General features: G+C 67.9%; 1 protein-coding gene across 1 annotated transcript; it reads left to right on the top strand.

The window, feature by feature from the left end:
* Positions 1 to 391: 391 nt before the first annotated feature.
* On the top strand, positions 392 to 6,312 carry LHX3 (LIM homeobox 3). Its single transcript, XM_045562320.1, has 6 exons — positions 392 to 634; positions 2,642 to 2,813; positions 3,498 to 3,700; positions 4,280 to 4,431; positions 4,643 to 4,811; positions 5,491 to 6,312. Exons 1-6 carry the CDS (start codon positions 541 to 543, stop codon positions 5,907 to 5,909), a joined length of 1,209 nt encoding a protein of 402 aa, XP_045418276.1. The 5' UTR covers positions 392 to 540; the 3' UTR covers positions 5,910 to 6,312.
* The last annotated feature ends 2,672 nt before the right edge of the window (positions 6,313 to 8,984 follow it).

Here is an 8,984-nt window from a genome sequence, read left to right as displayed (position 1 = left end):
TTCTGGGTTTCAGGTTGTGCTCCTGCCACCAGCTCCGGCTCCTCCGGAGGCCAAATCTTAGCGGCGGGGGGAGCCGGCTCCCTCTTGACTCCTGAGCCCTCCCAGGAACCCCAGCCCTCCCGGCGCGCACAAGCTCAGGCCGAGGCCCGCGGCCAGCGCTCGGGCGGGAAGCGGCCGGGCCGGGGTGAGCGCCCGCGGGCGACGCTTACCTGCATCCTCCCCTGCCGGTCGCGCCCTCGGGCCATGCACGCGGGCCCGCGTCTGGGCCGCGCAAGTCGGGCGCAAAGGCACGAAGAGCCCGCGGTCGCCCCGGGCTCGTCTCGGCGACCCCCCGGCCCCGCCCCGCGCTGCGGCCCCGCCCCCCGGCCGCCCCGCCCTCCGCGCGGCCCGCGGCTCGGGGCCCCAGGGCGGCCCGCGGGCGCAGCGCCCGGCGGCGCGGGGAGTCGCTCGGACGCCGGCTCGGGGCCACTGCGGCCGTGGCGTCGCCAGGCCCCGAGAAAGTTCGGGGCCGGAGGGCGGTGGCGCCGGGCGGCGGGACCCATGGAGGCGCGCGGGGAGCTGGGCCCGGCTCGGGAGTCGGCGGGCGGCGACCTGCTGCTGGCGCTGCTGGCGCGGAGGGCGGACCTGCGCCGAGGTGCGTGTCCCGGCCGGGTGGCTGCATGGGCCTTTTCGAGCCTGGCCCGGGGTCAGCAGCAGCCGGGGACCTGGGTGGGAGTGGGTGCGAAGGCCCCCGCACGTCTGCGCCTGGGCGCCCCAGCCGCCAGTCTGTGTCGGGGCCCCAGGCGCTGTGTTGTCGTGTCGTGTGGTCCTGGCGCTTCGCTGTTCAGGCCGAGGAGCCCGCAGGGGTCCAGGGTGGGCTTAGGAGACCCCGAGCTGGCCTCCTGAACTGGAGGGTGTGCAGGGAGCAATCGCGGGGCCCAGGGACCACGAGGCAGGAGGGTCCCCGAGAGGCCCAGGGGAACAGAGGCAGAGACATGGGCCAGGGTCGAGCTGGACCCCGCCATATGTCACCCCTAAGCCGGGTCTCGGTGTCTGCGTCCGCACGCACCTGCTGCTTGCCGCCTGGGCTGACGGTCAGGACACGTCTACAGGAAAAAAGCTCCCAATTTCCTGGTGGCACCATTCTTGCTACCAGTGCCTTGGCTCTCGGGGAACCTGGGCGATTCTCGGCGGGCTCCCGGGCGGGAGGGAGGCGCCTGGGCCGTGCGGGGTGGGAGAGACCGAGCAGGCGGGAAAGGGGTTACATCCAGGCTGTGGGGTCTCACGTCCTCCACTTATTTATTTATTTTCCGATGGTTCCTGGGAGGGGTGGCCGCAGGGCTGGGAGGAAGAGGTGGGAGGCGGAGGGAGCGGAGGGAGGGAGGGGGCTGGGCTCGCCTGGCCCGGGAGAGCCGGCGCAGCGGGCGGGCGGGCGGCGCGGAGGGCAGGAGACCCGCGGGCTGGAGTCGCCATGCAGCGTAAGGCCGGGTGGCGGGCGCGGGGCGGCAGGGGCGGCTTTGCCCGACGCGGGCGCGGGGCTGCGCGGCCCAGGCGCTGTCCGGGCCCCGGTGCTGAATCCGCGCTGCGCGGGGCTGTCGGGACGCGGGGTCTGGGCCGAGTCCTCGCCGCCGGATCGCTGCCGGCGACGGCCACCTGGGCCGCGCGACGGTCCTCACACTCCGCACCCGGAGCCGCGGTTTTGCCAGACACGGGACCGCGTCCACCGCGAGTTTCCGCCACCGCGGGGAGGGCCGGCCCGGGTTTCGCCGGGGAGCCCCTTCGCGGTCCCTCCGCAGTGAGGGCCGGCGGGCGGCTGGCGGGTCGCAGCCGGCGAGGCTCGGTGTGCTCGCGAGGTGGGCGCGCTTGTGAACAGGTCCCAGCCCCGTCCGGCTCTCACCTCTTCCAGAGACCTTTGCTAACTTGGCAGGTGGTCCCCAGCCCGGGAGCTCCTGGAAGAGCTACTCACAGACTCGCGGCTCCCGCGGGCACCCCCTGGCTTCTCCGCCGTCCCCCGGGGGCCTGCAACCCTTGGGGGCAGCACGGGAGAGCCCGGGGTGCGTGGGTGCTGTGACAGTGCGACTGTGCGCTCCAGCACCCGTGCTCGCACGCCGCAGGGACGCCTGTCCGGCTGTCCGGTCCTCACAGATGCTTCTGCCGCCGCCCGAAGACAGGGAGGGCACGGACGTGCACCTCGGAGGCGGCAGACAGCCCGGGCTGGGCGCCACACTTGCAGGAAGTCTCTGGAAACAGGGGCCGGACGCCGACCTGTGCAGGTAGTGAAAGTGACCTGTGCGGGGGCCCTGTCTCCCCACTTTCCAGCCCAGCTTTTGAGAGCGGGAGGGTTTTCCTTTGCAGTCGGCGTGGACTCTTCTTGGCTCTAGGAACATTCGAAATTGACAGTATTGGGCTTCATGGGGTGGCCTGGGCCACTCTCCTGCTCAGGGACACATTTCCAAACCTATTTCAGTTTTCCCTTAACGGAGGCGGTGCCCGCGCACTCCTCAGCCGGAGCCAGGCAGCTGCTGGAGCCGGGCTGGGGAGGCGGGTGGCAGGGAAGGGGCCGGGTGTGGCAGGGGAGGCGGCTGGGGCCAGGGTGGGAAGGAGACCCCACTGCTCTGCGTCTTAGAGCGGCCGGTGACCTGGGGGCTCCTCCTGCCCACAGAGGTCCCGCTGTGCGCCGGCTGCAACCAGCATATCCTGGACCGCTTCATCCTCAAGGCCCTGGACCACCACTGGCACAGCAAGTGCCTCAAGTGCAGCGACTGCCACACGCCGCTGGCCGAGCGCTGCTTCAGCCGCGGGGAGAGCGTTTACTGCAAGGACGACTTCTTCAAGTGAGCCTGGCCAGCCGGGGGCGGGAGGGACGGAGCAGCGGCACAGCCTGCCCTGCAGGAAGGAGGCTGGGAGTGCGGCCACCCGCGGTTCCCCCAGCCCCTCACGATAGCCAAGTACTGGGGATCCCAGCCTCTCTGGTCACCCAGGCGGGCACCCTGGGTCCCAGCCAAGCACAGGGTGGACCTCTCCGTGGGTGCTCCCTGGGTAGCTGAGACTGGCTGGGACATCAGCAAATATTTTTTGAAAAGAAAGTAATTCATTTTGTGATTCATGGAAGGAGTCATTAAAAAAAGATAAGCTCAAATTTGTGGAACTGTATTGGACTTATTCCCTCTAAAATTGTTGTTTAGTCCCCAATGCCGGGGAGTGGGGGGGCTCTGGCCCACTGGCCCTTCCTGGCTCGGGCCTTGGCGTTTGGGGGAACTGCCCCAGCGGGGCCTGTTCCTCCCAGCTTACCTTCCCTGGATCCAGCAGGAGCAGCGGCTGTGCTCCCCACGGTCCCCCAGCCCCGAGGTTGAGGCCCCTTCTCAGAAGTAGCGGGCAGCTCTGCCCCAGTGCCCAGGCTGGTGCCCCAGAGGCAGGGCCCCCTCCCGGAACCTCCCGCCAGGTGCCACGCTCTGACCCGCTTGGGGCGAAAGCAGCCACCTCGCTGCTGCGCTGAGCCTGCCCTGTGCGTCCCGCAGGCGCTTCGGGACCAAGTGCGCCGCATGCCAGCTGGGCATCCCGCCCACGCAGGTGGTGCGCCGTGCCCAGGACTTCGTGTACCACCTGCACTGCTTTGCCTGCGTCGTCTGCAAGCGGCAGCTGGCCACGGGAGACGAGTTCTACCTCATGGAGGACAGCCGGCTCGTGTGCAAGGCGGACTATGAGACGGCCAAGCAGCGAGGTCAGCAGGAGGGGATGACGGTCACCAGGGCTGGCCTCGGCAGGGCCCCAGACCCTCCTTTCCTGGTCCGAAAAATGGGGCTAAGCCCAGTCTCGGGTGGGGGCTTGGCAGAACCCTCATCACCGGTGCCTATGGCGGGACGCTCACCAAGGGGACCGGGGGACGCATTTAGGTCCCTTCCCTCTGGACCAGGGCGGCACCGAGGGCGGCACCAGACTCAGAGAGGGATAGTTAACGGAGCCGCTGCGGGGAGGCAGGGTCTGCGGTCTTGGCGGCAGCTTCGTTAGAGGGAAAGTGGTTTGAACTGCTCAGATTATCGCCCTGGTCTGAATTATCCCCTAAATGCTTGACTGTGAACACCTGGCCTTACACGCACCCTTAGAATAAAGGGCTGCGTCCCATTTTCTCCAGCTGAACCCAGTGCCCTGCCCCCGACACGGGCTGTGACAGGTCGTCCTGGAGCCCCTGGCGGGGATGGGGGAGTGAGCATCTGGGGCCCGACGTCCCAGGGTGGGTCACGGTTGGGCCGGGCTGGGGGCCGGAGGGGGCAGCCGGCCTCACCGCTCGCCCCACACGCAGAGGCTGAGGCCACGGCCAAGCGGCCGCGCACGACCATCACGGCCAAGCAGCTGGAGACGCTGAAGAACGCCTACAACACCTCGCCCAAGCCGGCGCGCCACGTGCGCGAGCAGCTCTCTTCCGAGACGGGCCTGGACATGCGTGTCGTGCAGGTCAGCACTGGGCGCCACCCAGGCCGCGCCGGGTCCCGCTCCGTCCCTGCTGCGTCCCCGTCCCGCCACTCCCAGGGCAGCAGGTGGCTCCCCGGCTCGCGGCCCTGCGACCGCCCAGCGGAGACCCTCCCAGCAGAGCAGGGAAGCCGGGTGCCCGCGTGTCCCAGAGACCCCGGCCCCCTGGCAGCCCCTCACCCGCCCCACCCCCCAGGTTTGGTTCCAGAACCGCCGGGCCAAGGAAAAGCGGCTGAAGAAGGACGCGGGCCGGCAGCGCTGGGGGCAGTATTTCCGCAACATGAAGCGCTCCCGCGGCAGCTCCAAGTCGGACAAGGACAGCGTGCAGGAGGGCCAGGACAGCGATGCCGAGGTCTCCTTCACTGGTATGGAGGACCCCGGGCCGCACCGCAGGCTGCCACTCGGGCGGAAGGAGCTCGGGGAGGGAAGGGCATGGGTGGGGTTGGTGGCAGGGAGCCTGGACGTCTGAATCCCCTGGTTAGTGGATTCTGGGGCTCTTTCAAAAACATGTCACTTATAGACCCTTAGGCCCCCATCCCGAAGGCCCCAGTTGGGCACTCGGGACCACTGCTCTTCCCCTAGCGGGGGATAGAACCGCTGTGACCCACCTGTCTCTAATTGGGCACCAGCTGGGCTTTCTCACGGGGGAGGGTCCCGACTGTGTCTCTGGCGCTCAGCCCTTGCAGAGACTTTTAGGAGAAAGAGCACCACGTTTTAGGGGGTGAGTTTAAAGATAAGTCCCGTCTGCTTGGTGTTGGGGAGGGAGAAGGTTCCAGCCTCCTCTGTGGGACTGAGCTACTCATCCCGCTCTGGCCCCAGGGATGTGCATCCCGCCTCAATGCCACCCTCAGGGTGTGCACAGGAAACTGTCTCTGGGCTGCACCGTGACCTTAGGCTACCCACCCAGCCTCCCTGGACAGACATTTCCTCGTCTGCAAAGTGCAGGTGGTGGTATCTGCACCCCTCCCGGGCTGCTCTGGGGACTGTCCCGGAGGGGCACGGCTGGGGGCTGGCACTGACTGGAGCTCTCCGCTTCCGCTGCAGATGAGCCCACCATGGCTGAAATGGGCCCCGCCAACGGCCTCTACAGCAGCCTGGGGGAGCCCACCCCAGCCTTGGGCCGGCCCTCGGGAGCCCTGGGCAGCTTTTCACTGGAGCATGGTGGCCTGGCTGGCCCAGAGCAGTACCGAGAGCTGCGCCCCGGCAGCCCCTACGGCGTCCCCCCATCCCCCGCTGCCCCGCAGAGCCTCCCGGGCCCCCAGCCCCTGCTCTCCAGCCTGGTGTACCCTGAGGCCAGCTTGGGCCTCGTGCCCTCAGGGGCCGCAGGCGGGCCCCCACCCATGAGGGTGCTGGCGGGGAACGGACCCAGCTCCGACCTATCCACGGGGAGCAGTGGGGGTTACCCTGACTTCCCTGCCAGCCCGGCCTCCTGGCTGGACGAGGTGGACCACGCGCAGTTCTGACCCAGGCCGGGCTCCACCCAGCACCGGACATGAGGGGTGTTGGCGGCACTGGCCGTGGGTGGGCAGCTTGGGGCTTCGTGGACCGCCGAGGAAGGACATCGGTGGGGGCTGGTGTCTGCAGAGCCCCCCCACGGCCCTGGGGCTGAGGGACTCTCCGGCCCCTCCTCACCCGGCGTCCAGGTGCGTGGAGGGGTCCCCAGCAAGCCAGTGACTCTGGGGCCTTGTTTTGTAAGCAAACTGCTTCTCTTTATCAACCGACCAACTGGGCACTTGCTGCTGTTTCTAGACATGAAATGTCACCCTCGAGGCCAGGCCTTCGGGATGGTCAGGCCCTGCCCAGACCAGCACAGCCCAGGGGCTGGAAAATGCTTTCATTTCTAAAATTAAAAAATAATAATTTTGCTTTCACCCCCGGGCTCTGTATGTCTGAGTTGTTGACCTTCAGCCCACACTCCAGGTCAGAGATGTGTCTTTCTGTCCAGGGGGGAGGCGGCAGCGAGGTACAGAATGGGGCCACGTGTCTGCTCTCCGTGGTCACCGACAGACTCCCTGCCACCAGCCCCTCCTCCCCTAGGAGCCTCCACGTCCACGTGGCCTGGTCTCAGGCCTTTCTGCTCCTGAGCACCCGGGAGGAGGCGGACATCCCTGGCCCCTCCCTCCAAGATCCCGTTCTTCAAGCCCACAAGGAGTTCCTCCCCCAGCTCAGACTGTTCCATTCGTCCCCTCCCCCCGAGTCAGAGCCGTCCCAGGGCCCCCTTGTGCAGGCCACGCCTGGCGGTCTGGGCGGGCTCCGCCGGGGCAGATTGGGAATTCTCCCCCGCTGGAGGGGGCGGGGCAGACAGCTCTTCTGAGCCCGCCCTGCCTCCGCCATCAGACACTTTCAAAAGAAGTTTCTGGGAGACGCCTGCAGCTGTGCTTGCCCCAGACACAAAGGCTAGCCCGTGTGCAAGTCAAAGCCATTCCCGTAAACCTGAATCTGAGCTACCTATTGGTTTTGCGAATGCCCCAAATCTTTTATTTATTCTCGGGTGGTCAGATCTTTCAAAGACTTCAATAAATTTGTCGGTTGTAATACAGTCAGTGGAAGGGCTCTGTCGTTGGTGAGGCTTGGCGGGGGGGGGGGGGGGGGGGGGGTGGTGCTGGGTGGGGACAGTTCTTTGAAAGTCGAGACGCAGTGCTGGCCGGGAGGAGCCGCTGGTTCCTCGCCTGGGCACCTGGCATGGGTTTGGGCCCCCTCTCGCCCCTGGATCTCAGTCGCAGCTCCGGGCACTGGAAACAGGTGTGAGAGGACAGACTCCACCTGTGCTGGAGGGGAGGGGCTGGGGTCTCCCCACTCTGTCCCTGGAGAGCTGCTCAGCTGGGCCAGGGACTATGTGCTGCTCAAAGCTTACAGCTGGCACCAGCCCCAAAACAGGGAGCGCTGGCGTTGACGGGTAGGGTGACTCAGGCACAGAGGTCTCTCCAGCTTGGATTCCAGTCCCAACTGAGCTGCTAACGTGTTGTGTGAGCCTGGGCTGGTGACTTGGCCCCTCTGAGCGATGCTCTCTTCCCTGTAAAGACAAGACAGTCCTTCGAAGGGGAGACAGGTGAGTGCGCCATGCGGCAGTGGCAGCCCCAGTCTTCCCTGCTGCAGGATGGGAGGGTCTCTCCCTCTCAGAGTCTCTCTCTGGGGCAGAGTGGGGGCCGGAAGGAGGAGTCCTGTTGGAGCCTCTTTCTCAGTGGAGGAGGGAGGGAAGCTTGGCTGGCAGGAGAGGCTGGGAGAGGAGCTCTCTTGGCGACCGTGGAGCTGTGCCCAGTCCCCGCTACTACCCAGGGTAGGGAAGCCCTGTAGGGCGTGGCCAAGAGGAGCTGCTCTGAGCCGCTGGGCCTGAGTCTTCCCCCTCTTTTGCCCCCCAAGTCTCCCCAGAGCCAGCCACATTCTGGGGGGACTGTCAGGCACTTCCTGAGTCCCACAGCTGCTGTGATGTCCCTCTCCACCCATCTCAGGATGAGAAAGCTGGGGGGGGGGCCAGTCCCCAGGGCATCCAGGCTTGGGGTACTGGGGCCTGGCAGTGACGGAATCGGGGAAAATGGCTCTGAGAGACATCACGGAGAGCAGGGCTGGCCTCCAGGCTGCCTGGCCACCACTGCCTCTGGGTGTCCACAGACTGCTGTCCCCGGGCTGAGCCTGGGCGGGAGCTCGGACTGTTCATTCCACAAACTCGATTCCAGACTCTGCCTGCAGAGAGACTGAGGCTCGAGGGGGAGGGGCCTGTCCCGGCGGCCACCGGGCTTCAGCCTGGTGCCCCCAGCCCAGCCCCCAGCGAGGACCCTCCCTGCCACCCCCTGCCGCGCAGGCCCAGGAGTCGGCGAGGAGGGGACGCGGGAGGGGACACGGCAACGGCCTCGGCCTCCCCAAGGGAGAAGACATGGGGGGAGCCAAACCGCAGCCCAGCGGAGAAGCTGCGGGACTGGACGTGGGTGGCCCGGTCGGCGGGAGGGAGGCGGCCGCGAACCCGGGGCGGGCGGACCCAGGGAGGGTGCGAGCTCCGGCCCCGCCCCGCCCCAGGCCGCCGGGACTCTGGGCGTTGACAGCTTAATAAAGTGCGGGCGTCCCGCGGGGCCCTCGCCCGTTGGCCGCTCGGCCCAGCCCGCTCCAGCTGGCGGCGGAATCCCGAGCCGATTCCCGCGCGGGGGTGGGGGGGTGGCTGGGACAGGCGGGGGGTGGCTGGGACAGGCGGGGTGGGGAGGGAGGAGGGACAGGCGAGGGGAGGAGGGAACTGCACCGAGGCCCCGCCCGGGAGCGGGCTGGGGGGGCCTGGCCCACGGGGCTCGACTGTGTCGGGTCTCTGTCACCGCAGTGCCGTTCCCATGACCTCGCTGGCCTCAGTTTCCCCCTCTCAGCGGAGCGGGCGCCGCCTGGCCTAATCCGGTTCGCCCCGCGCCCCGGGGACAGAAACGCAGGCGGATCCCTCTGGGTCTGGTCCGGGCCGGGCGCGGCCAGAGCTCAGACCGCAGGCAGAGAGACCTCGGACGGCGGGCGGCCCAGGCCAGCTGGGGACGGGTGGAAGGGAGGCGACCTGTCCAGCCGGTCCG

Source organism: Lemur catta, chromosome 10 (genome assembly GCF_020740605.2).
Source record: "Lemur catta isolate mLemCat1 chromosome 10, mLemCat1.pri, whole genome shotgun sequence".
Lineage (NCBI taxonomy): Eukaryota > Metazoa > Chordata > Mammalia > Primates > Lemuridae > Lemur > Lemur catta.
The sequence above is the reverse complement of the archived record's forward strand: the minus strand, read 5'-3'. Positions and strand labels throughout refer to the sequence as shown.